The following is a 27,035-nucleotide window of genomic DNA, read 5'->3' as shown; positions in this document are numbered from 1 at the left end:
TTCTAGGGAGTTGGTAGGACCCTCGAGGTTGGAGGGGGACAGACGGAGGGGTTTTTAACTGGGGATGAGAGCTCGGAGCTGAGATCAGGGGCACCTCTCTGCCTGGGGGCGGGGTAGGGCCTGCTCCGGAGGTTCCCTGACACTCCATGCTGGGCCCATCCTCCCATCCCTGCCCTACCTTAGGGAGAGTCTGGGGGCCCCAAGGCTGTTGTAACTTGAGCCTCAGCCTCCAGGGACTTGCTGCCACCTTCCTGGTAGGAGAGACTGGGGGAGGGGAGGAGCCGTGATGGGGGTGATGAATGAGGGAGGTACTGCTGGGGCCCCTTTATAGGGCCTGCCTGCCCACTCCCCTTGCCCCCCCAAACCCATGGGGGTGGGTAGAAGTGAGAGGGGGCCCTGGTGCGGCAGTGTTGTCTGGGACAGAGTGTCATCTCCCTTGGGGTCCTGAACACACCTTTCTGGACTCATGCTCTCCTGAAAACCCTGCCCAGCTGAGGGTGGGGGGTTTCAAGCCCACGTTTCAGGTGGGGAAACTGAGGCCTGTAAAGCCCCAAAGCAGACCAGGATCTGGCTAGGGTGAGCGGGGCCACCTGGACCCCTACCCTGGGCCCTTAGTGTCTTTGGGTGGCCCCTCTGATGTCACCCAAAGACACTAAGGGCCAGGTCAAGAGGAGGAGCTTGTGGGGGACTCCAAAGCTGCCCAGAGGGCCTGGCTAAGTGCTGGCCCCCAGATGCTCAGCTGGGATTCCACAGCTAATCAGCTCAGGCTCCAGCCACCTCCCCCTGCCCACCTGTGCTGCCTGCCCAGGCCATTGAGGGAGGGCTGCTTATTACCTCCTCACAGTGTTTAAAGGAGCAGCCCAGGAGCTGGTGGCCTGTGGCCCAAGGCCCTCTCCTTAGCTGTGTGGCTTCCCCCTATCCCAGTCTTAGGCTCCTCATCTATAAAATGGGTACATCACAAGGGCTGCCTCACCTGAAGCTGTGAGCTTGGCCTGCCTGAGGGGCCTGGGAGACGGTCTGTCACACAGTGACCGCTTGGCAAGTGGCTGTGGCCGTGGCGTTGCGGGCAAGGGCCCTGAGCAAAACTTGAGTGGCATTGCAGGCAAGGGCCCTGAGCAAAACTTGAGTCCTGCGCTCCCAGTCTAGCAGGTTGGGACTGAAGCCCCACTTTAAAAGTCTGCAGCGCTCAGCCATGGCAGCCCTGTTTGGAGGCTGCCAGCATAGCGGGAAACACCGATGAGCAGCCTTGGTCGAGTCAGTGGACCTGCTTCCCCGTCCTCTTAGGGGACGAGGTCTGCTTACCACCCTGGCCTCTTGTTGGGTTGGTGAAGAGCCTTGTCTCCAAGCACCTTCTGGAGCTGAGTGATAAGGTCCACCTCTCCATCTCAAGAGCCCAGTTTTTTGGGTGGGTCAGGAGGGTTGCGTGGTCCACAGCTGCAAGCCAGCAGTTCCTGGGGTCCCCTGGGGGAAATGGGGCAGAAGCTGGCTGGGGGCATGCCACCCAGGGCATAGGATGAGCCCTGCTGTACATCGGGGCGAGGCAGTCCTGTGGGCAGCTGGGGCAGGCAGAGGGTAACTTGGGGATCTGGCCCTGTGACTTCAGGTGGGCACGTGAGAAATTCTGGGCTGGCCCCAGCACTGCAGGGGAAGTCGGGGGCTCAGCTGCCAGCATGGTGACTCACTGGGAGGGGAAGTCCTTATCACTGCTCCTTGCTTCCTCGTTCTGTTCCCAGCAGGACCCTCTGCAGCGGAGGGGCGGAGGGAATCTTGTTTCCCCACCCCTCCACCCCCAGCTCCATCCACTGTGCGCCCACGTCAGGCGGCCCTGCTGTGGCCTCGACTCTCTGGGTGGACCTGAGCAGACATTTCCATTGTCTCCCTTGACCAAGGCAGTCTTCTTTGGAAGGCCCACCACCCCAGCCAGACGGCCCTACCCACCTCCTCTGAGAGCCCCACCAGGCCCCAGACAGCTTGCACACGTGTGCTCGGTGTTTCCCATGATCCTCTCTGAGCCCACCCTCTGGGAGCTCTCGCAGTCTGGGACCTGGAGCCTGGGTTCCTCTATCTGAGCTGGTGGTACAGCTTGTACAGATGGTGCCCCTCTTTGGGGGGCACCATTGCTCCTGCCCCTCTGTGTGGCAGCTCTGGGTCATGACCTCAGGGATGCAGTTAAGAGCAAGGCAGGGGGACTTTCCTCATGGTCCAGGGGCTAAAACTTTGTGCTCCCAATGTAGGGAGCTTGGGTTCGATCCCTGGTCAGGGAACTGGATCCCACATGCTGCAACAAAAAGATCCAGTGTGCCACAAGTAAGACCTGGCGCAGCCAGATAAATAAATAAAATAAATATAAAAACAAGGCAGGTGCACCCCGCCCCCTCACCCCCTCTGCCCAGGGAGGCAGTAAATGAAGAATCGCCAACAGCTTCATGCGACAGAATAAATAAAGCAGAGTGGTGGGAGGTGACGGGTGTCAGGTCAGCTTCTTGGGTGGTCCTACGCAATGGGGCCTTGCTAAGGAGTGACAGCTGATCTGGAGATCAGGGTTCCAGGGCCATAAGGAGAGGGTAGAGAGGGTTTTCTCCAAGCACCCAACACAGGGGTTCCTGCTGCTTGGGAGCTTGGCGCCCGGGCTGCCGCCTCTTGGTCTCACTGTCCTGGGCACACGGTGGAAGCCGTGAACAGGTGTGTCCAAGGGAAGCAGGGGCGCACCTTGCGTGGGTGGGGGCTGGGAGCTCTCAGGCTGCCAGGCCTGGGAGTGGGGACAGGGCATCTCCCACGCTCCCAACTCCTAGGAGGAGGTCTGGCCCCCTGGGAGGCTGGGAGGGGTGGAGCGGCCACATTTCCCAGACGCGGCCTCTCTGGGCCTCAATCAGTGCCAAGTCTCCGAGGGCCGCCTTTGTGTGCGAAGGGACAGCAGGTCTGGTTTCCTCTGGGCTGGGGGGTTGGGCCTCCACTGGGCCAGCAGCCAGGGCCCAGCGCTGCCCCCTACCCCAGCCTGGGCTTCCAGCACCTGCTCCTACCCCATGGGGACAGCAGGCTGGGATGGCGCTGGGAGCCCCTGTGTCCCCCGCCAGAGGACAGGGCCCCGGCAGGTGGCTGGACCGTGACAGAAGCAGCTGCCAGGGCCCGCGTGGGATCCATTAATCCTGCAGTGGCTGCAGCAGGTGCCAGCATTACGCCCACTCTTCAGACAGAGCAGTGAGGCTCAGCCGCTGCTGGGATCTGGCCGGGTCCCAGAGCTCGGAAATGGCAGAGCCAGCAGGTCCCAGCCTCGTCTGCTGGCTGCCCACGTGCCTGCCCTCTGGGGCCTCCCCACAGGCTGCCTCCCTGGAGACCCTGCTCCATGGCTCCGGGTGAGAGCCTGGCAGGGAGGTTTGAGGGATGGGCTGGTAGAGGTGGGGAGGGGCACACACTGGGCCTGGGCCTTCTGACTGTAGCCCCACCTTCCTCCCTCTTTAGGTTTCCACTGGGCCCCATCCTGTGCCAGCCCTTCTAAAGCCCCCTGCAGTGGCCAGTTTTGTGGGGGGAGATGACATGTGACTTGCTCCTTAGCCAGCCCTTTGCCTTTCAGCTCCAGTTACACTGGCTTTCTTGCTGTTTACTCCTAGTTTGCTCTTCCTGCCCCAGGGCCTTTGCACAGCCAGCCCTTCTGCCTGGAGCATACCCTCTCTTATGGTATAGGACTTGGATGCCACCTCCTCAGGGAGGCCTACTGTGATTTCCCCACCTGCACTGGGTGCCCCGCCCCCGCCTGCTCTCATTTCCTCTATGGCAGGTGTGATGTCTCTCACATGAGCCGTGTTGGCACTCAGTGTGTGTTTGCCAAGTGAAAGAGTGAAAGGCAGACAAGGCTCTGCAGGCTAGGGGTGGGCCCCGTGGGCAGGGGTGGGAGTGACCAGAGAGGCAAAAGGTCACAGCACTCCTTGGCCATCTGACCACCTCTCCCCCACAGGGCCAGTACTGCGACATCTGCACGGCTGCCAGCAGCAACAGGGCTCACCCCGTGAGCAATGCCATTGATGGCACGGAGCGCTGGTGGCAGAGCCCACCATTGTCCCGCGGCCTGGAGTACAACGAGGTCAACGTCACCCTGGACCTGGGCCAGGTACAGTCCCTGTTCCGTCTGCCGCAGCCCCACCCTGTGTCTCTGGCCGAAGGGCTCCCCTTGGGGCATGGACTGGAAGGCGGGGTCTCCACCTAGAGTGGGCTGGGAGGCCGGGCTGGACTGGGCACGGATGGACTGCTTGTAGCAAGCTCAGCACGGACACAGGCGTGGCAGTGGGCACCTTCCGTTGTTTTCTCAGCATCCTCATGGTTCACAGCAAGGCGGGAGGCCAGATGAGGGGCTTCCCAGAGGTCACATGGAGAATTAGGGTGAGGGACACTGGGGGGCTGACACAGAGGTGGGGCTGAAGGCTGTGGGCCCTGTGCCCCTGGCCAAGCGCCCTGGTGTTTACTCAGAGGAATTCCTCCACAGGGAGCCAGGCCCGCTGGGGAGTGGGAGGGGCTGCAGGAATGCACAGGCCAGCGGAAGTGGACATTCCTAGGATACCTGTGCTTCGGGGGCCACCCAAGGGTTAGGTGTGCCCTCCCCCACTCCCAGCCAGGCGGGCAGGAGGGTGTCAGGCATTTCCCCCTTTGGTAGATCTGGGCTGGTTCAGGCTCACAGGCTGTGTCCCACTCTCCACATGACATTGTTAGGTGTCTGGCCTTGGAATCCTGGCTTGTGAAATGGGCCAGCAGTCCCATCGCCTCCTTGGGTGGAGCGGGGCAGGGGTGGCAGGTCGATGAGGCCGAGCCCAGAAGCAGCCAGCTCTGGGCCTGCCTGGGCAGCAGGCTCAGGGTTGATCCTGCTCAACCCCACGCTCACCCCTTCCCTGGTCACAGGGACTGGGGAAGGAGCACTGGACCATGAGCCCAGGGGCCTGAGTCCAGGCCGGCTTAGCCAGCATCCTGGTGCGTGACCTGGTGGGTCTCTGCTCCTCACTGGGGCTCCATCCTGCTGTCACCTTGAGGGCATCCCAGGAGAGGTGGGGACACATCTCCTGGAAGCCTGTCTGGGTGGGAGGCGGGCCCTGCAGGCGGGTTTAGTGGGCAGTGTTGGTTGCCTCCTGGCCCCACCTGGAGGCCTAGTGGGCAGGGGGTAGTGAGGGGAATGGGTTTGAGTCCCAGGAAGTGGCCTGGGAGTTCCAGGGGAATGGAGGGGTGGGGTTAGCTCTTAGCCCCTGGAAGGGGCTCCCTTCCCAGGCCCTGCAGGAGGCCCCTGGGCTGCCAGTGCTCCCTGGCCCAGGTCTGGGGGGCGCCAAGCCCACTGCTCTTCAGCTCACTGGGCCTTCGCCACACCTGTGCTCTCTTCCCGTCCACCGGGAGCATGAGAGGGACCTCAGCGACCCTGTGTGCCCCAGGGTGCCCCTGTCTCTGGCACTGCCCTAGAGGGGGTGCCAGGGAGGGAGAGGGGGACATGGACTCTGCCCCTCCCCGGGGTCAGCAGGGGAGCTTGTGCTGAACCGCTGAGTCCTTCTCGCCCCTCCTCCTCTGTGGACAAGCCTGGCCAGGCTGGAGCAGGGCAGGGGTGCTCTCTGGGCACACAGTGGTCTGGCCTCCCGAAGCAGGTGGGCACAGTGCCCTCCCGAGGTGCGGTGGGTGGGGGCAAGGGGGAGCTCGGACAGTGCTCACACCATCCCATCCCCGCCCCGTCTTTGTGGCCCCCTGTGCCTCAGTGTCTATCTGTGTGAGACAGGGATGCAGAGGCAGGCGGGACATTTACCCTGCAGACTGGGCCTGCACTGGGCTAGGGTTTCATTCTGTGTGTGTCTTGCCCACCAAGACTCAGTTTCCCCAAATGTAAAACAACACAAATGGGAAAGCGACCGTTTCCAGCCCTGCTTGGGAGGAGATCAACTCTCCCACCGGCCCACTGCTCTTCCTCTCTCTCTCCACCGTCCTCTCTTTTTGCCCCCCTCCCACCCATCCATCTACCCACCCACCCACCAGCCCATCCACCTAACATCCATCTACCCGCCAACCCTTTGCTCTTCTTATGTCCCCACTCCTCCCTTCTTCCTTCTCCTTTTTATGATTTATGGAAGCCCCCGTCTTGGTTAAGGGGATGCCAGCCTTGGTTGGGGCGGGGACAGGGGAGCCTAGGATGTGCCCAGTTGCGTGCTTTGGAGTTGGGTGGAGTGGAAGCATCCGGTGTCCAGCTCCATGACGAGAGAAAACCCTTTCCTGTGCATGTTCCTGAGCCATGGTGGAATTCCAGAGATGACTCCCTCATTCACCACCTTCCCTTTAGGAAAAGGAGCTCGTTGCCTCTTCCTCCCCGATTCACTGCGTGATGACTGGGTCCGTTCGGCATGTCCTGCTCGTGAGGGTTGGGGACAGAGACCAGGCTCCTCGTGGGCAGAGGTGCCCACGGGGGTAGGAAATGGGGCCTCTGGAGGATGGAGGGGGCACAGGCTGGAGTGCTGGGGGAAGGCGTTTTGGAGGTGCCCTCACAGCGACCCTGGGATCTACCTCCTCAAGTGCCCCCAGGCTGGTCACGGGAGCAGCTGGCCTGCAGCCAGACTGAGGGTGTCCCGGGCAGGACCCTCCAAGCACACTGGCTGTGCAGGGAGAGAGAGGCCAGTGGGAAGGGCCTGGGGGTTCCCTGGCTTGGGGACTGGGCCTTCCTTTGGGGCGCAGGTCCCCCTGGGGTGGGGCTGGGTGTTCTGTCGGGAGGCAGTGAGTAGGCAGTGAGGTTGGGCCCTCCCACTGTGGCAGCTGCCAGGGGCCTTTGTTCTGGGATGTGAAGCGGATGCCCCAGGAAAGCGGGTGGGGGCAGGGCAGCTGGCCCCGGGCATCAGGAGGACTTCCTGCCCTGGGAGGCCAGGGAGGACTGCTGGCAGCGCCTCTTCTTCCTCGCCCCGGGGGGTGGGGCTACGGCTGGTGAGGCCTGGTCCCTGTAGCATTCGTCTGTCCTGGGGCCTCGAGGAGTCTTCTCCCTGTCTCCTCCTCATTGCCTCTGACCTTCCCCAGGATGGGGCAGGGGTTACTGCACTCTATTCCCCCCATTTTGCAGATGGAGAAACCAAGGCCCCAGGAGTGAGGGCCTGGCCAAGAAGGGCGTGGAGAGGTCCAGGCCTCCACTCCTGCCCTGCTGACCTTGGCCAGGACCCCAGACCTGAGAGGACAGTCTGTGGGGCTGAGCCTGTGCGATGCAATCCTCAGAGAGGGTCTCTGTGGCTGGAGACCGAGGGGGCACTGTCCTGAGTCCCAGTAGTGGCCTGCCTGGGGGTCCTCCAGGGGCCAGCGGGTTCTTGCTATCTCCTGTCTCCCCCTCTTGCCTGCCTCAGGCTCCCTGTTCTGAGCCTCACTTTCTGTGTTCCCAGGGGGTCTTAGGGAGCTGGGCAGGGTGAGTAAGGGCTGGTTCTGGGGGGAACCAGCGTCTCCCTCTCCAGACGCCCCTTGGTGGCCCAGCCGTTGGGGAGGGCCTCTCCCCAGCAACCCCCACCTGTGGGTTCAGCCCTCACTCCTCAGATACAGAGGCAGGCAAGGAATAGAGGTCCCCTCCCAGCTGTGGGCTCTGTTCTCTGCTTGTGCCCTGGGCGGGATGGCCCTTTGTCCCAGCCCTGAAAGGCCAGGCCTGGAGGGGAGGAGACTGGGGACCAGGTGGAGGGGTATAGTGGAGGGGGGTCTGGGCTGGCAGTTGGGTGTAGGCTGGGGGGTTGGGTGGGAGGCCAAAAGTGTTGGTTGGGGGACTGACTATTGGTGAGGGTCTGCCCTCCCTGAGGAACAGTGGGGAGGCAAGGAGGGCATCAGCTGGCCCCCCACCCCCGCCACAGTGGGGTTGGAGCACCAGTGTGGAGGAGAGGCCGGGCCGACTGTGCCTTGGGCCCTCCTCTGGACGTGGGCTATGAACACGTGCCTGGGCCTTGCTGCTCACGAGGGCCCCGGATGTGCTGGCTGCTTTGTGGTCAGGACCCCCCATGCAGCTCTACCCTGCCCACCCTGGTCCTGGGCTGTACCCCTCTGAGCTGGTCAGTCCGGGGCTCCCTAGGCAGGCAGCCTGGCCTGCTGGGTTATGAGGCCCCGGTCACTGGCCTGGCTGGCCAAGCCCAGCTGGGCTCTCAGCCATGTGGGCAGCGCCCCAGGAGGGTCAGCGGGGTTGCTCAAGGGAAGTGACCGGATGTGTGGCTGAGACTGGCCACCCTCTGGTTACAGGTAGGGGGGTCTGGACCAGACACAGCCCCTTGGGATGGGCTCCCTGGGGCGGGGTGAGAGCGGGGGTCTGGGACAGCCTCCCCAGGGTGAGTCTTCAGGCCAGCAGGGGTCCCTTCTCCTTGTGGGAACTGGGAGACCCTGCTCAGCTCGTCCCTTGGCTTGAAGGATGCAGGGCCAGAGGGGCTGCCCGGGGCTGGGACTGGGGGCCATTTGTCGTCCGCCCCTGCTGCCACTCTCCCCGGCCATCATGACATGCAGCAACACTCCAGCCTCCTCATACCGAGACCCCTAGGCTCCTTTCTTCTGTCTGTTTTTAAACAAACGCTGTGGCATTGGCTTCCAGCAACACAGCTCACACTGAAGTCTATAAACTGTTTGGGTGTCGGGGTCCTCTTGGGATAAACTCCACTTCCTATGGCCTGAGGCTGGCCATCTGGCCTGACCTGGGCCAGGCTGCGGGGGCGTGTGGGACAGAGACAGCTCTGGTTGGGGTGGGGTGGGCCTGAAACCCCTCACTTCAAGGCAGGGGCCCCAAGACAGCATATGGGTGGTAGGGGGTGTCTGAACTCCCTCCCAAGCCCAGCTCCATTGAGGTCCTGGGCCACACGAGTGTTTGCCCTTCATCTGGCTGGTAAGCTCCTATAGAGCTGTCAGATTGCCCAATTGCTGAAAAGCCCCCTACTTGCTCCACTCTACACACCGGTGTGTTGGGTACCTGGCCCCACAGAGTCAGGGCTGCTGGGGCCTCTGCCTGCCCACTCTATATTTCCAGGTTTTATTTTTTTTTCCAGCAGTGGCTTTTCCACTCCTGGAGTGGCAGCCACGTGTGGCCTGTTTTCAGCTCCCCGTTGTGTGTTGTGTGGATGGCCATTCTTATTTACCCAGCTGGGGGCCTGAGTCGACATTCCCACTAGGCCACCCGACTCTGCACCTCCCGCTGTGGCATTTATGTTTATCAAGGTTTCCAGGTGGGGTCTCTGGGGAGAGGGCAAACCCGGGGTGCTAGCTCAACTAGATTCAGCACACAGGGCCCTGAGGCCAGTCCAACAGTCTGGGGTGGTGGTCCAGGAGGTCTGGGTGCCCCTGAGAACAAAGTGGGGGCTGGTCCGGACGCCTGGTCTAGGAGGGGCTTCCTGCCCCACCCGGCCCGGCTGGGACCCTGGCCCATCCCTGGGAATCAGCATGGGGCCCTGCTTCCTGTGGGGTCAGGCTGAGTCACAGGCTGCCTGGTGATTCATGCTGGCGGCCCAGCGGGTGGGGGCAGGGTGCTCCCTCCCCAGGACAGGGGCACAGGGCCTGGCTTGGGGCAAAGGTGGAGTGTGCTGGCCCTGATGACCTTGTGCTTCCAGAGGCTCCAGCATCAGCCCTGTCCTTGGTACATGGGTGCCTGAGCCCAGGAGGCTTCCTGCCTGCTGTCCCCTCCTGCACCCCTGTCCATGGGGCTATGGAGACCCCCTGGGGGTCTGCAGCAGCAGCTTCCTCTCTAGCCCTCCCTGTGTCTTCTGACTCCAGCCCATCCCTTGTTTGCCCTCCCCACCCCCCAATCTCTGCCTCTGGTGTGGCTCTGGGTGACCTCTGCTTGCCTGCAGGAACAGGTGGCCTCTTCTCTTTGGAGACTCTCCGAGCCTTCACAACCTTTCTTCAGGTCTTGCACCCTGACCCCTGGCCTCTGACCTCTGCTGTGTTTGTCCCACTACTCCTGCCCACCCTGGACCATCTAGCCACTGAGGCCTGGGATGCACCCAGGCTCTCCAGGCTCCGCCACCCTCTCCAGGCAGCAGTCACAGGGCAGACCCCCTCCTGGCAAGCCTGGCCCTCCGAGGTCAGGCTGATTGGGGGGGGGGCTGTGGCCAAGAGGCGGGTCCGGCTGCTGTCCTGGAGACGTGCCTGCCCCAGAATAGCCAGATTTTTAAAAATAACTCAGGAGGCTTTTGTTTGGCTTTTGCTTTAAAAGACTTTTTTCCTTTTGCGCAGAGCTCTGTAGCAGCAGGAAAGGTCAGGGGAGCTGGCAGCTGAGCAGAGTGGAGCGGGCGGGGACGGCATGGGGAGGGCTGTGTCCAGGGAAGCCAGGGGTCTACACTCGCTCCGGGTCATGCCTGGGGCGGCTGTGCGGCTCCCTGAACTAGACTGAGGACAGATGGGCAAGCTGAACATATGCTGTCCCATCCCTCCAGCCTGCTGTGACAGTGAGACAACCAGATGGACAGAAGGCAGGGGTCTTCCTTGGAGCTCACCCAGAGGGCTGGGCCTTGTGCAGGGTCGGGGGGGCGGTTAGTTTTCATGCTGCCCCTGTCCTGCCTGATTAGCATCTTCGAGTCAATATTTGTGCAAGTGCTCTCAGCTGGGAAAAATGTGTGCAGCCCGCCGACCTGGGGGAGGGACCAAGCTGGCCACGGAGGGTGCAGCCTGGTGGCCTCGCTCAGGGAAAGGCGGGGGTGGGCCCCACGGGGCTCGGAGCAAGGCTTTAATCTCTTTGGGGGCTTTCTGTGGCAGCCATGCTGCCGCCCCCAAAACAGCCTATGTCCAAGTCCAGTGCCCAGTGAGACCCCCACTCTGCCGTGTCCCCCTTCCTCATGAAGACCCCTCCTGGCACAGGGGCCATTTGCGGTCCCCAGGGCTTCCTGGAATGCCTGAGGGGTTGGCCAAGGTGCCTGCCAAGTGTAGGGTCTGTAACCCCAGAGGCTTGTGCCCTTCCCCTGACTGGGCAGGGCCAAGTGGAAGATGACCTCAAGGCCTGGCAATGGGTGAATAGGCCCTCACCCCCCTACACACGCCCGGGGAAAGGCCTCTCCCTGCAAAAGCCAGGCCTTCCCGGAAGGGCAGGGTTAGGAATGGGCGTGTCTCAGGGTCCTGGGACCTCACAACCCCAGCCCCCTGCCCCACCCCCCATGCCTGGATTCTAGGCGCCTGGTCTCCTGCAGGCTGGGACCTGAGGGGTCCGTGGTGCCCTCACTGTCCGAGGGGTTACCACAGTAGCTTCAGGCTGATCAGGGGAGGGGGTGACTGTGGGCACTGGAGGGGACCCTGCTCTGTCCCTAGGCTCGGGGCCTGGCTGACTGACAGACCAGCTGGTTCCAGAGCAGTGGACACTAGAAGGGGCCTGTTCCCCTGGGCTGGGCAGGGCAGGGCCTCACCGAGGGGACAGTGAGTGGCCTGAGGTGCGACGTTGCCCTTGAGGCTGGTGAGCAGTTCAGAGCTTACCTGTGAGCAGGTCTGGCATGGGGGTGTGACTGAGGGCCCCGAGGGGTGGGGCGGGCATCGTCCATGGGTGGGGTGCTCACTAGCTGTGTCTCTGCCCTTCATCTAGGGCCTCAGCTCTCCCTGTGTACAGACTGGGCACCGGGTTCTCCACTGGCCCTGCCAGGTCTCCTTGGAGCCCAGACTTTGCACATAGAGAGCAGCTCAGAAAATGGCGCCTCATCTTTGGCTTTGGGGCAGAGGTGGGGGAGGAGGAGGGGTCATTGGCCCTCTAAGCTGAGGTCTGGGGCATGGGACAGGGGGATATCCAGGGATGCCGACCTCTGGCCCAGAGGAGAGAGACAAAGGAGTGAGATCAGATCGAGACCCAGGGACGGAACAGTAGAGGTCAGCCTGGGTCACCTGGAGGGACCTTGGGGGGTTCTGGGTGCCTCTGGATGAACAGCCTCCCCTGTCCCCCTGGCCAGGTGCTGCCCTAACAGCTTGGCCCAGCAGAGCTCCAACTTCTGACTCCTGGGTTGGCAGGGTCTCCCTGGCCCAGCTTTGGGAGGGCCTGTTTGTCTGTCTCTCGTCTGAGGCTGCACACAAGCCTGTGCCAGTGGCCTTGTGTCAGTGACAGGCAGAGGCTGGGCCCTGGTGGATCCTCGCTGCCTGCCCCTGTGGCCGGTCAGTGGGGGAGATGGGCAGGTCCTGAGTTGGCTCTGAGGATGATGGGGTCACCAGGATGACTGTGACAGGGGCCCCCATCCTGGGGAGGGGTTCATCGGCCTGCTGTACAAGGAGGCCAGGCTCCTGGGAGCTTGGGACATCACCTGGCCACCTTCCCAGGCCAGCCACCAGAGCTCTGGGGACAGTGGGATGAGCTTCTGCCATCACTTTGCCCAGCCCCACTGCCTGGGCCCTGTAGACAGGCTGCCTGCATGTGGGCCCTGTCTGACTTCAGTCCCCATCAGGCTTGTGTGCAGCCTCAGCTGGGGTGGGACTCGGGGGGGGGGGTGCGTCTGAGCCCTAAGTCACCCTCAGGCCCAAGAGGGGAGCCCTCCAGAAATGCTGGGTTCTGCTGGTCATCTCTATGTCCCCAGTGCAGGTCTCAGTGGTTCTGGGCTGGCCTGCAAGCCGAGGGGCTGCTCCCTCAGCCAGCTGGCCCTCTTACCTGGGTGTGTCTGGCCCCTGAGGGCAAGCCCACAGATATCCCCTGGAACCTCACCTCACAGGGTGGAGGCGGCCCTCCAGGTGTTTGGGGGCCCCACATGGCATGGAAGCGGTCTCAGGGGTGTTCACCCACCATCCGGCAGGTTTTCCATGTGGCCTACGTGCTCATCAAGTTTGCCAATTCCCCTCGGCCAGACCTCTGGGTGCTGGAGCGGTCCACGGACTTTGGCCACACCTACCAGCCCTGGCAGTACTTTGCATGTGAGTCTCCCGGAATGAAGGGCAGGCAAGGAGGGATACCCTGGGTGAGTGGGCTGCCAGTGCTGTGCTCTCAAGGCCTCTGGATACCAGGCCTGCCCTCACGCCCGGCTTCTAGGTGGGCCAGGCTGTGGGGTGCATATTCCTGAAGGCAGGTGGGGGTTCAGTGCCTTGCATCCCTGACATGGCACTGCTGGGTCCATCTCTTAGCTCGCTGTGGACTGGCCTTATGCTGCAGCAACTCCGGAGGTGGCAAAGGCCACCAGCTTAGCTGCTGCATCAGCAGAGCACGGGAGCCCTGCGCCCCTGCTCACTGGTTGGCCCTGCCACTGGCCACCCTGACCAGTCATGTCCATGCAGCTCCAATTGGGTGGTCCTGGAACCTGTGTCCCTTTCAAGCTCCAAAGCCCAAGAGTGAGTGCAGGGCAGCCCTGTGAGGGACAGTCAGGATGGGTGCCCCAAGAGTGGGATTGGGGAGGGACACACAGGGGGGACACTCTGCAGAGAGAAAGGCAAAGGCCTGGACGGTCAGCTCGCCAAGGTTGGGCAAGTTCAGAGCCTCCAGGCAGGGGCACCCTGGGTCCTGACGCGCCCTCTGGAGGAAGCTGCGATGTGCTCCACGCTCTGTTCAAGGAAACCCCGAGGGTGGGCCACCATCCTGTATTCTGGTTGATGCTTCCTCCTGGCTGAGGCCATGGGGCTCCGGGAAGACAGGGTGCTCAGGGCAGCAGGGCACTGCCTTCTCCTAGGGCTACCCCAGAGCGCCGAGCGCTCACCCTCGGCATTCCCGCAGCCTCCAAGAGGGACTGCCTGGAACGGTTTGGGCCAAGGACGCTGGAGCGCATCACGCAGGATGACGATGTCATCTGCAGCACGGAGTACTCGCGGATCGTGCCTCTGGAGAACGGCGAGGTGGGCCGAGCGAGACGGCGCAGGGCATGCGGCCTGGCGGTCAGTGCCGGCACCATGCCCCCGCCTGATCTGCGTCCATCCTCAGATCGTGGTGTCCCTGGTGAACGGCCGCCCAGGTGCTATGAACTTCTCCTACTCGCCGCTGCTGCGTGACTTCACCAAAGCCACCAACATCCGCCTGCGCTTCCTGCGCACCAACACGCTGCTGGGCCACCTCATGGGCAAGGCGCTGCGGGACCCCACAGTCACCCGCCGGGTGAGCGGGCGGGCAGGCGGGGCTGCGGGGTTAGGTGTGGGCCGGGCCCCGTGGGGCTGGGTCTGCTGTGGGCGGGGCCACGGGGGCTGGGGCTGCTGTGGGCGGGGCCACCTGGGCTCGGGGCAGGAGTGGGCAGCTGCGCGCTCACGTTGCGGGCCCTGCACAGTACTATTACAGTATCAAGGACATCAGCGTCGGCGGCCGCTGTGTCTGCCACGGGCATGCGGATGTCTGTGACGCCAAAGATCCCACAGACCCCTTCAGGTGAGACCCGCAGCTCCCTGTTCATCCCCCCATCTTGTGCTCAACCTGAGGGAGAGGAGGCCTGGTTTCATCGCCCCTACACTGGCCCCTCGCCCCTCGTTTCCCGGAGGCCTCAGTTTCCCCGTGTGCACAGTGAGGCAGAAGGGCAGGGCTTAGTGTCTGGCTTGGGCCTTTCTGCCCTGCTGCCCACAGAGGTGGAGCTTTACCTGGACCTGTGACCCAGCTGCCCCTCTGGTGGAAACCCCAGAGGTGCAGGGGAGTCTGAGGGAGGTAATTGCCTGAGGCTGCATGTTCCTGCCCTCTGGGGTGGGAGGAGCTCTCCCACCTTCCTTGAGGACACAAATTATACACTCCCTGCCGCCCCACCCTGACCTCCATCCTCGACACAGGCAGGGGCCGAGGCGCAGGACAGGGAGCAGCCCAGAGACCCCGCTCTGACACGCTCAGCGGAGGCTCTGAGCTCAGCCAGTAAGGCAGGGCTCGGGAATCTGCGTCTTTAACAAGCTGCCACTGGTGCTGTGTGCCTAAGTGGCTCCAGCGCTGTGAATTCAGCAGTGAGCACTCAGCTAAATTATCAGCTGGAGCCTGGCACTAGGCCAGCTCTCCTCCGGGCTCGGGAGTGGATTCATCCCTGTGTTCACGCCTCCCTCCCTCCTTTTCCCTTCCCTCTTACCTCCCTCCCTCCCTCCCTCCCTCCCATCCATCAGCAGCTGTGTGTGGAGTTAACACAGGCTAGGCTGTGTTCCTGCTCCAGAGGCACAGGTGGGCTTCCCGCCCCACCCCAGCAGCCCCTATTCTCGGCAGGCAGGAAATGGGAGGCCTGTGCCCAGCACAGGGGTCCTGGCAGGGCTGAGGGCTCTGGGATGTAAAGCAGGTCCAGGGCTGGACAGGTGGTGCTGGAAGAGGCAGCAGAGCCTGCCAAGGGAGCCTGAGGCCAGGCTCCTGCAGCCCCCGCCCCCTGCCAGCCATCTCCTCCTGCTGCTTTCCTCGCCTTGAAATCGTGCAGCCCCCTCAGTTCTGGGGTTTATCGCTGTGTCCACATCCTAGTTGATAGGGAAGTGGATGAAGCCCAGACAGTGCAGAAGCTCACCCCTGTTCTCATAGTCAAAAAACACCAAGAGGTGAACCCTAGACCTCCTCAGGCGTGGCTGATGGGTCTGCACGGGGAGGGGTACGATCAGACTGGTGCAGCCCCCAGGACCTGTGTGGCCCATGCAGCCTCAGTGTGGCCCTGGGCGAGGATTCCTGCCCACAGCTTCAGGTGCTGAACCCAGACGCAGTTGGTTGCTTTGGGAAATTAAGTGCCAAGTGGGACTCGTGATGGTTGGTTAGGGCGCCAGCTGGGCGGCCAGATCAGCCCCAGAGGAGAGGCAGGCCTGCCCATGCCTGCCGGGAGGGCGTCGGCATCCGCCCTGACTCACCTGCACCTGGGCATAAACAGAGCTCTGCTCACCCTGCAGAGCGTGGGGGTGTCTCTCCCAGAACCGCAAGCGCCAACACCCCTTGCTCACCCATGCCCTGCAGCGCCAGCCTGTTGTGTCCCTGCGTTGCGTCTGCTGCCTCTTCTGCCTCTTACACGAGGGCTCTGCCCTACCAGCTGCTCTTCTCTGCCCCTCAGCCTCTACCACCATCACCTCCACCCCCACCTGCATCCTCTCTGCCCTCTCTACCACCATCATTCTGAGTACCGACTACCTGCCCAGTCTGTGCCCAGCCCTCAGTCACTCTTCTCCGCCCCTCAGTTTGGAAGTCACGTGTTTTGTTTCTCTTGTGTCTTAGTCTGTTCAGGCTGACAGAATGCCAGAGGCTGGGTGGCTTAAAAACCATGGAGACTTATTCCTTACAGTTCTGGAGGTAGCTGAGGCCCCCTTCCTAGTTCATAGGTGACTGTCTTCTGGCTGTGTCCTTGTAATGTGGGAGGAGCGAGGGAGCTCTCTGGGGTCTTTTTATTTTTATTATTTTTTTAAGATTCCTTTTAGTGTTAAAGCATTTTATTTTTGGCTGCGCTGGGTCTTTGTAGCTTCTTGGGAGCTCTCTCTAGTTGCAGAAAGCTGGGCCTGTTCTTATTTGTGCTACTTGGGCTTCTCATTGTGGTGGCTTCTCTTGTTCCAAAGCACAGGCTGTACAGCACACGGGCGCAGCAGTTGCTGTGCTGGCTGAGTTGCCCCACAGCATGTGTCCTTCCGGAACAGGGACTGAACCCATGTCCCCTGCTTTGGCAGGTGGACTGCCAACCATTGGCTCACCAGGGAGGTGATAGTGATAGTTTAGCTGGCTGTAGAATTCCTGGTTGATGGCTATCTCTTTCAACACTTGAGAAATGTCATTTCACTGTCTTCTGGGGTATAATCTTTAAACACTCTCTTTTTATGGTTTCAACCTGATTGCTCCATGAAGTGAAGTTCCTGGGTTGCAGCCCTGCTGTTGGTTGTGTTGACTGACCCCACTGGGTTGTTGCTGTGTAGGTTTTCAATAGGGCTTCACCCGTGTGGTGACCATGTGCCCTAGATTGGGAGGAATCCCTCCAGCGTGGTTTTCTAAGGACTTTTGACAGATGCCCTAATCTTTGTGTTAATTTCCTGGTTAAGGAGTACACTGACAGTGTTCAGTTCAGTTCAGTTGCTCAGCCGTGTTCAGCTCTTTGCAACCCCATGAACCGCAGCACGCCAGGCCTCCCTGTCCATCACCAACTCCTGGAGTCCACCCAAAACCATGTCCATTGTGTCGGTGATGCCATCCAACCATCTCATCCTCTGTTGTCCCCTTCTCCTCCTGCCCTCAATCTTTCCCAGCATCAGGGTCTTTTCCAATGAGTCAGCTTTTCACATGAGGTGGCCAAAGTATTGGAGTTTCAGCTTTAACATCAGTCCTTCCAGTGAACACCCAGGACTGATCTCCTTTAGGATGGATTGGTTGGATCTCCTTGCAGTCCAAGGGACTCTCAAGAGTCTTCTCCAACACCACAGTTCAAAAGCATCAATTCTTCAGCACTCGGCTTTCTTTATAGTCCAACTCTCACATCCATACATAACTACTGGAAAAACCATAGTCTTGACCAGACGGACCTTTGTTGACAAAGTAATGTCTCTGCTTTTTAATATTCTATCTAGGTTGGTCATAACTTTGCTTCCAAGGAGTAAGCGTCTTCTAATTTCATGGCTGCAGTCACCATCTGCAGTGATTTTGGAGCCCAGAAAAATAAAGTTAGCCACTATTTCCACTGTTTCCCCATCTATTTGCCATGAAGTGATGGGACTGTATGCCATAATCTTCGTTTTCTAAATGTTGAGCTTTAAGCCAACTTTTCACTCTTCTCTTTCACTTTCATCAAGAGGCTCTTTAGTTCTTCTTCACTTTCTGCCATAAGGGTGGTGTCATCTGCATATCTGAGGTTATTGATATTTCTCCCAGCAATCTTGATTCCAGCTTGTGTTTCTTCCAGCCCAGCGTGTCTCATGATGTACTCTGCATATACGTTAAATAAGCAGGGTGACAGTACACAGCCTTGATGTACTCCTTTTCCTATTTGGAACCAGTCTGTTGTTCTATGTCCAGTTCTAACTGTTGCTTCCTGACCTGCATGCAGGTTTCTCAAGTGTAGATTCTTGAAAAATCAAACACCAGCTACAGGGCCTTGGTTGCGGATCCTCAGTGCTGCCTCTCCAGGCTCTTGTGTGCAGCCCCTGTGCAGGAAGGGAGGGGCTCAAGTGGATTTGGAGCTCTCAGTCTCTTCTTCTTGCACTGGCTCCTGCGGCTGGCTCAGGACTTGCAAGCACTGTGGTACTGGGCTAGGACTGAGGAGCATACGGCCCTGGGGTGGGGCTGTGCTTCCCCTTTGACTGAGTTGTGGAGGTGTGTGCTGAGGGGAGGGGTGGTTCTGTGCTCAGTCCTCAGCTGCAGCCAGCTGTCCCCCTGCCCACTGAGCCAGCAGGAGCTGCTCTCCAGGACAGTAGGCTGGATTCCAGCCCTCTGACTGGAGTCCACCCTCAGCTGGAAGAGGAAGCAGTTCTTGGCCACTTGCCCCTGGGGAGGAGTCCTGGGTAATAGGGGTGTCTGGCTGAGCCCAGGGCTGCCTGCTGAGCAAGACCCAGACCTCAGAGTTGGCCCAGGAAAGCTGCAGACTTAGCCTGGGTCCTGGTTCTGATGGGGAGGATGTAGCTGGAACCTGAGGGGCCCAGAACTCAGGCTCACCTGTGGTCAGGGGCCACATGCACTGACCATGCCATGCTCTGCCCCAGCTTCCATCCTCCATGAAGTCCCAACACAGCCACTGCCTTTCTCCGGTCCCTCTGGGTCCCCGGTGGGTCTGAGCCCTTCCTGTGCCCATGTATCCCCTACAGGCTTCAGTGCGCCTGTCAACACAACACATGTGGGGGCTCCTGTGACCACTGCTGCCCCGGCTTCAACCAGCAGCCATGGAGGCCAGCAACCACAGACAGTGCCAACGAATGCCAGTGTGAGTGCCCCTCTACACGCCCGCACGGTGCTCACACATGCTCAGATGTACTCATATCCACACAGTGTACTCTTGTACTCACATCACATTCTTAATACTCATGTACACACACGTTTGCACACATGTGCTCACACAGTATATACAGCGTTCATACATGTTCACACATGCTTATACACGCTCGGAAGAGTGCTGTTGGCACATTCAGGCAACATGGCACACTCCATCACCTGAGTCTGGGATCACCTGCGGTTTATGGGATGTGCCTGGGGGTCCCAATCGGGTGGGGTCACAGAGGCCTGCCCACAGCTGAGCCCCTTGTTCTCCAGCCTGCAACTGCTATGGCCACGCCCACGACTGCTACTATGACCCGGAGGTGGATCGGCGCAACGCCAGCCAGAATCAGGACCAGGTCTACCAGGGCGGGGGCGTGTGCATCGACTGCCAGGTGGGTGGGGCTGTCGCCAGGTCTGTGGTGCGGGTTTCGGGTGGGCAGGGTCCGAGCAAGGCTGGGGGCAGTGGGTTCCTGGACTCAGCGGCCCTGTCCCGTCCCAGCATCACACCACGGGCATCAACTGTGAGCGGTGTCTGCCTGGCTTCTACCGTTCACCAGACCACCCACTCGACTCACCCCACGCCTGCCACCGTGAGTGGGGGTGACCAGGTGTGGTCAGGGCGGGGGTGTCCCAAGGGTGTCCAGGAGCAGGGTGTGCCCAGATGGGAGCTCCTGGGGCCTTTGCAGCTATCTGGGAGGCTGTGGCTCTCATCCCACATCCCAGGCCCGGGGGGAGGGCAGATGCTGACCCTCCTTGGAGGCCTGAGAGCTGTGGGCTTCGGGTCCCCTGACTTCCCATGCCCATTTAGGCTGCAACTGTGAGTCGGACTTCACAGACGGGACGTGTGAGGACCTGACCGGCCGCTGCTACTGCCGGCCAAACTTCACGGGGGCGCGATGCGACGCGTGTGCTGAAGGCTTCACTGACTTCCCACACTGCTACCGTGAGGGCGTAGCTGGGGTGGGGGCGTAGGCAGGCACCTGAGTATCCCCCATTACTGGGCTGGAGCCAGTGGGGAGGGGTGGGAACCCTTTCATCCTGCCTGTACCACTGGTGATGTGGGGAGACCCTGGCAGCCAGGTGCTTACCCACCTCGCTGACATGCTGTGTCCTCTTTCAGCGGTGCCTTCCTCCTCCCACAATGACACCGGGGAGCAGGTGTTGCCTGCCGGACATATCGTGAGTAAGTGTCCCTCAAGATCCCCATCTTGCCTTAGGCCCCACTGGAGCAGTGGGGTAGAGTGGGCCACACCCAGGCCCACAGAGACGGGGGTGCAAAAGTAATTGTGGTTTTGCACTGTTGACCTTTGCTGTTTGATATTGGAATACATTTTTAAATGTGGTTATGTGATGCATCATTTTAATGCACATTTCTTACTTCATATTCTTTTTGCTAATGACTTATTGAAAGTTGAAAGTGTTAGTCGCTCAGTCACGTCTGACTCTTTGTGACCCCATGGACTGTAACCCACCATGCTTCTCTGTCCAGGGGATTTTTCCAAGCAAGAATACTGGAGTGGGCTGCCATTTCCTTCTCCAGGGAATCTTCTTGACCCAGGGATTGAATTTGGGTCTCCTGCATTGCAGGCAGTTTCTTTACTGTCCCCAGGGAAGCCCTAATGAGTTATTACTTGCCGTTTGTGAAAGTGAACGTTGCTCAGTCCTGTCCAACTCTTTGCAACCCCAGTTTATTTTATATTTATTTTCGATTAGGGAAATGATATTAGGCAAAATCAAATTTCAGCGATTTTCTTATTCGAGTTCAAAATGGGTTGTAAAGCAGCGGAGACAACTTGCAACATCAACACCACATTTGGCCCAGGAGCTGCTAATGAACATACAGTGCGGTGGTGGTTCAAGAGGTTTTGCAAAGGAGACAAGAGCCTTGAAGATGAGTACAGTGACCAGCCATCGGAAGTTAACAACAACCAAGAGAATCATTGAAGCTGATCCTCTTACAGCTACATGAGAAGTTGCCAGCTAACTCAGTGCTGGCCATTCTACAATTGTTCAACATTTGAAGCAAATTGGAAATGTGAAAAAGCTCAGTAAGACAGTGCCTAATGAGCTGACTACAAATAAAAAGAATCTTTAAGTGTCGTCTTCTCTTGGTCTGTGCAACAACAGTGAACCATTTCTTCATCGGAATGTGATGTATGACCAAATGTGGATTGTATACGACAGCCAGTGACAGCTAATTCAGTGGTTGGACCCAGAAGAAGCTCCAGAGCCAAACTTGCACCAAAAAAGGTCATGGTCGCTGTCTGGTGGTCTTCTGCCAATCTGATCCACTCTAGTTTTCTTTGAATCCCAGCAGAACCGTTACATCTGAGAAGTTTGCTCAACAAATCGATGGGATGCTCCAAAAACTGCAGTGCCTGCAGCCGGCATTGGTCAACAGAGAGGCCCGATTCCTCTCCACAACAACGCTCAACCGCACGCCACACAACCAACACTTCAGAAATTGAACGAATTGGGCTAAGGAGTTTTGTCTCATCTGCCATATTCACCTGACTTCTTGCTAACCAACTACCACTTTTTCAAGCATCTTGACAACTTTTTTCAGGGAAAAACACTTCCAACAACCAGCAGGAGGCAGAAAATGCTTTTCAAGGGTTTATCAAATCCTGAAGCACAGATCTTTATGCTATCAGTTCAGTCGCTCAGTCGTGTCCAACTCTTTACGACCCCATGAATTGCAGCACGCTGGGCCTCCCTGTCCATCACCAACTCCCAGAGTTCACTCAGACTCACGTCCGTCGAATCAGTGATGCCATCCAGCCATCTCATCCTCTGTCGTCCCCTTCTCCTCCTGCCCTCAATCCCTCCCACCATCAGAGTCTTTTCCAATGAGTCAAGTCTTCGCATGAGGTGGCCAAAGTACTGGAGTTTCAGCCTTAGCATCATTCCTTCCAAAGAAATCCCAGGGCTGATCTCCTTCAGAATGGACTGGTTGGATCTCCTTGCTATAGGAATAAGCAAACTTACTTGTATTGATTGTAATGGTTCCTGTTTTCATTAATAAAGATGTGTTTGAGCCTGGTTATAATGATTTAAAATTCACGGTCCCAAACCGCAGTTACGTTTTCACCAACCTGATATTTCCATTTTATTCACTTTTTCTTTGGTTCTTTTAATTTTGTGCAAATAATAGATATTCATTCTAGGAAACCTTAAAAAATATAGGAAAGCAGAAAGTTAAAGAGAGTTATCCAGAGTTGCAGCTCCTGCAAACACTGCCTCCTCCCTCTGCGTGTGTGCTGTGTTTTTATAAACATCCACGTGCACTATCTGCACTTTTGTGTAATTGCGCTTTCCACCCACAGCATCCTGTAAACACGTCATTTCACACTCTACGTTATGTACACAGATGTAGTTCTTGTTTGACCAACTCTCAATTCTTGGTAATTTAGGTTCTTTCCAGAGTTTTTAAAAATAACACCATAGTAAACATCCTTGCAGCTAAAGCTTTCCATGAATTATTAACTATTTCTGCAGGACAGTTTCCTAGAAGAAGGTTTTGAAACATTTTTGGCTGCACGTTGCCAAACTGCTCTCCTGGCAAAATCGTCTGTCTGGGTGGAGCGGCCTCATTCGTGTCACTCATGTCAGAACGCTGCTGTCTCTGCACAGCAACATTCATTATTACGGAAATCTTCAGTTTTCCTGGAGTTGGGGTGCACCTTCTGGTTGGGGGCTTAGCAGTGTCTAATTGGCCAGTATTTTCCTTTCACAGCAGCTCAAGATAGTGGTGTGTCCTGTAACTAGCTCTTAGACCTGATGGCATTTGGTGTTTCCTTGGTCTTAGCCGTATTTCTTTGCCTCCTTTGAGTCTGAATCTTCTCTCGTGTTTCTGGGCTCTTCCTGTTGTCTTCACGTGTGAGTTTCCCTTCTGAGGTTGTGGCTCAGTGTTCCTTTCACCCGTTTGCTGCTGTAAGCTCTTTCCATGTGGACTGTAGTATCTCTGCCTCATGAGTCACATGCTTTTCTCCCAGTGGGTAATTTGCCCTTGTTGTTATTTTCTTCATGGGAATCTCATTAGACCGTGGACATCTTAGGTGATGGTTTTAATTTTATTATGCAAGTTCATTTTCTACCTCATCTTAAGTCAGTTTTGGTTACTTAATGTTTTCTTAGCAAATTTTGTTTATATCATTTGTATTTTAAAAGGTGTTGGCATAAAGTTATACATAGTATTCTGTACGCGATTTTCAAATTTCCTTCCATTCCTTTTGTCTGTTTCTCTTTTCTTTCCTGCCTTCATGAGACAGAAGTTTGCTGAGTTTTTTAGTGTTTTTGAAGTGCAGCTTAAGGTTTATATTGATAAGATCTGCTGGAGTTTTTCTCTGGTTTGAGAGAGAGATTTTACTTCCTAATATAGAAAAATTTGAGCTAAAATCTATCTTTCTCTCTTCTCTCTTTTGTTGAGGTATAATCCTAAATCAGTATGTTAATTTCAGGTATGTAACACAAAGGTTAGGTATTTCTAGACATTGTGAAATGATCACCACAGAAGGTCTAGTTAACACCTGTCACCACACAGAATTATAATTTTTTTCTCATGATGAGAACTTTTTAAAAAAATCTGGCCGAGAACTTTTAGTATCTACTCTCTTAGCTACTTTCAATTATGCAGTACGTTATTATTAACTATTGTTGCCATGCTGTGGGTCATATCCCCATGACTTATTTACATTTTATTTGGAAGTTTGCATCTTTTGACTCCCTTCACCCATTTTGCCCAACTCCAATCCCCCGCCTCTGGCAATTATCAATCTTTTTTTTATATCCACTAGCTCAGGGTATTTTTAAATATTCAGTGTGTGTGTATTTTTTAAGATTCTACGTATAAGAGAGATCATACAATATTTGTCTTTTTCTGCTTTCTTTTGACTTATTACCATTTTCATGGTTTTTTGAATTATTATTACTTTTAGTTTCTCTTAATTAGCCACAAAATGTTTAAAGCATTTTTTTCTCAACCAAGACTGATTTTATTCTGCAGGAAAATGTCTGGAGACATCTTTGGTTATTATAACTGGGGGATGCCACGGTCATCTAGTGGGTAGGGGCCAGGGATGTTGCTAAATATCCTGAAGAGTACAGGACAGACCCACCCCCACAATAGTCATCCAACACAGAATGGTACTGGTGCCAAGGTTGAGAAACCCAGGGGTAAAGCTATGAATTTGCTTCAGAATGTAGCTTTGGCTAGGTGTATCCCATAGAGTTGATATGCTGTGTTCTCACTGCTGTTCCTTTTAAATTGTGTATCATTTCAGTTTTCATTTTCCTTTTCACCCGAGTTGTTTAGAACTGTGTTTGTCATTCCAGGTGGTTAGGTTCCATTCTGTCCCTTCTTTTGATGGTTCTGTTCTGTTTTACTGCACCATGGTTGGATTTGGTAGCCTGGAAATTTCTACTTTTTATCTTTGGATTTTGAGGTTTTCTTTCTCACCTGGAATGTGACCCCTTTTAGATTGTCCAAGAATGTTTGACAGGAGCGTGTGTTCTCTGTGGGAATAGATTTGTACACATACGTTTATTAAAGGACATGTTAATTATGCTATTTAAACCTACTCTGTTCTTAGTTTTTGTCACATTCTGGGAACAGTGTATTCAGTCTTTCTCTCTTTGACAGTGGTTTGGCCAAATTTCCCTCCCAGTTTCAATAGTTAGTTTTCAGTACCTCTGGGCCATGTTTATCCTCCTCTTAGAGCTTTGGGTTTTCAGCATCTCTTGGGGGGCAAGTCCATTTCTTCCACACACAACATCCTTCCTTGTCTCCATTAATGCTCATGCCTGGGCTCACCACACTACACGCTGTCCCTTCTGGAATCTCTTTATTTCTTGTCCAGGTCCTTGGTTCAAGGTGCATTCTTTCAAAAGTGTGTGACCAGATTCTCCTTCAAGAGTCAAACCGACACCTTTGGGTTTGTCTCGTGAGAGGAGATGAGGCCTGGCAGAGGGACCGTAGCTGCTATTAGTTGGGCTTTCCCCTGCCCCAACTGTATCATTTCTTTCATTCTGCTTAAATTTTTCCTTTCTTGACTTTTGCTGGATTGACCAGCAAAGCATGTTTTGGTTGGTTTGTGTTTTCTTCTCTGAGGGTTTGCAAGTTCTGTTTCTATCTTCTGGTCTGGGCCAAGGTTACCTTTATGTTTTGACAAATAATAAACCATTATTTTGCACTGCAGTCACAGAATTAAAAGACAGTTGCTCCTTGGAAGAAAAGCTATGACAACCCTAGACAGCGTTTGCTGACCAAAGTCCATATAGTCAAAACCCTGGTTTTTCTAGTAGTCATGTACGGGTGTGAGAGTTGGATCATAATCAAGACTGAGCACTGAAGAATTGATGTTTTTGAATTGTGGTGCTGGAGAAGACTCTTGGGAGTCCTTTGGACAGCAAGGAGATCAAAGTAGTCAATCCTAAAGGAAATCAACCCTGAATATTCATTGGAAGGACTAAAGCTGAAGCTGAAGCTTTAGTACTTTGGCCATCTGATGTAAATTGCTGACTCACTGGAAAAGACCCTGGTGCCAGGAAAGACTGAGGGCAAGAGGAGAATGGGGCAACAGAGGATGAGATGGTTGGATGGCATCACCAACTCAATGGACACGAGTTTGGGCAAACTCCAAGAGGCAGAAAAGGACAGGGAAACCTGGCATGCTGCAGTTCATGGGGTTGCAAAGAGTCGGACACAACTTAGTGACTGAACAACGAACCATTATTTATTTTATGTCAGTAACAAAAATAGCTTTAGTCCCTTTTTGTGCATCAGTTAAGACATCTAGCACACTTTTTCTTCCTTCTTCCTAATCTCCAGAATTATTTATAAAGAGTAGAATTTTCTTTCCGCTTTGTTAAGATTTTGTTTTTGCTTTTTCTCTGGTTATGTCAACACCTGCAGTTGACTTTGTGTCTACATTATAAATAACTAATTATGTATATGTAAAATGCTCCTGATTTCATTGCATGCCACTGTTTCCTAAAATATCCCCTTTCCCTTGTTGGCCTTTTTAAAGTCTTTTTCACTGCACATGAGTGCAGTGTCAAAAGGCAAGGAAAGGAGTCTGTAGAGAAGGGAGGTTTTGAGCGGGGCAGCTGCAGGGCCTCTGAGACACCCATCCCACCCCTGTGCCCCTCCAGACTGTGACTGTAGTGCCGCCGGGACCCAGGGCAATGCGTGCCGGAAGGACCCGCAGGTGGGACACTGCGTGTGCAAACCCAACTTCCAGGGCACCCACTGTGAGCTCTGCGCCCCTGGCTTCTACGGCCCAGGCTGCCAGCGTGAGTCTAGCCCTGGCCCTGGCAGCATCTCCTCACAGGGCCCAGGAGCCCAGCCCCTCAGTGACCTCCTCCTCTCTGCAGCCTGCCAGTGCTCCAGCCCTGGCGTGGTGGACGGAACCTGTGACCGTGACTCGGGCCAGTGCGTGTGCCGGACAGGCTTCGAGGGGGCCGCATGTGACCGCTGTGCCCCCGGCTACTTCCACTTCCCCCTTTGCCAGTGTGAGTACGGCACCCCCAGTGGGCAGGCGGGAATAGGGTTGGGTCTGGGCTGCCGGCTCAGGGCCCCTGCTTTCTCCGCCTGCAGTGTGTGGCTGCAGCCCCGTGGGGACCCTCCCCGAGGGTTGTGACGCCACTGGCCGCTGCCTGTGCCGGCCAGAGTTCAATGGCGCCCATTGTGACCGCTGCCGCCTGGGCTACCACGGCTATCCCAAGTGCCACGGTGAGCGGGTGGCTTTGGTGGGGCTCTGGGCAGGGGGGAGGGCCACTGCAGGCACCCAGAGCATGACCCCAAGTCCTCTGCAGCCTGTGCCTGTGACCCCCGGGGCTCCGTGGACCAGCTATGTGGGGCAGGCGGGCTATGCCACTGCCGTCCCGGCTACGCGGGAGCCACCTGCCAGGAGTGCAGCCCCGACTTCCACGGCTTCCCCGACTGTGCTCGTCAGTGCCCTGGTGGGGGGGAGGGGGTGGGGGCAGGGAGGGGAGGATGCATGCTCTCCACGTGCTGACACCCCCTCCTCCCCCTCCTCTAGCCTGCCACTGCTCCCCCGAAGGTTCCCTGCACGCAGCCTGCGATCCCCGCAGCGGGCAGTGCAGCTGCCGACCGCGAGTGACGGGACTGCGGTGCGACATGTGTGCGCCTGGAGCGTACAACTTCCCCTATTGCGAAGGTGGGGCTGTGTGTGTGTGTGTGTGTGTGTGTGCGCGCATACAACTTCCCCTATTGCAAAGGTGGGGCAGGCTGGCTGTGTGTGTGTGTGTGTGTGTGTGTGTG

General features: G+C 57.0%; 1 protein-coding gene across 2 annotated transcripts in view; it reads left to right on the top strand.

Moving 5' to 3' along the window:
* The window catches only part of LAMA5 (laminin subunit alpha 5), a 51,855-nt gene that overhangs the window by 830 nt on the left and 23,990 nt on the right, over positions 1–27,035 (top strand). For both annotated transcript variants that reach the window (XM_040247663.1, XM_040247662.1), the window contains exons 2-16: positions 3,953–4,105; positions 12,696–12,813; positions 13,604–13,722; positions 13,808–13,978; positions 14,145–14,242; positions 18,583–18,698; positions 19,025–19,143; positions 19,251–19,341; positions 19,560–19,694; positions 19,872–19,934; positions 25,904–26,044; positions 26,126–26,263; positions 26,349–26,483; positions 26,567–26,701; positions 26,794–26,931. In XM_040247663.1, the coding sequence (XP_040103597.1) occupies positions 3,953–4,105; positions 12,696–12,813; positions 13,604–13,722; positions 13,808–13,978; positions 14,145–14,242; positions 18,583–18,698; positions 19,025–19,143; positions 19,251–19,341; positions 19,560–19,694; positions 19,872–19,934; positions 25,904–26,044; positions 26,126–26,263; positions 26,349–26,483; positions 26,567–26,701; positions 26,794–26,931 (1,870 nt within the window). The remainder of the gene's footprint in view (positions 1–3,952; positions 4,106–12,695; positions 12,814–13,603; positions 13,723–13,807; positions 13,979–14,144; positions 14,243–18,582; positions 18,699–19,024; positions 19,144–19,250; positions 19,342–19,559; positions 19,695–19,871; positions 19,935–25,903; positions 26,045–26,125; positions 26,264–26,348; positions 26,484–26,566; positions 26,702–26,793; positions 26,932–27,035) is intronic.

The sequence above is a fragment of the Oryx dammah genome, unplaced genomic scaffold, assembly GCF_014754425.2.
Source record: "Oryx dammah isolate SB20612 unplaced genomic scaffold, SCBI_Odam_1.1 HiC_scaffold_10, whole genome shotgun sequence".
Classification (NCBI taxonomy): Eukaryota; Metazoa; Chordata; class Mammalia; order Artiodactyla; family Bovidae; genus Oryx; species Oryx dammah.
Note: the sequence above shows the minus strand (reverse complement) of the source record. Positions and strands in the feature narration are given on the sequence as shown.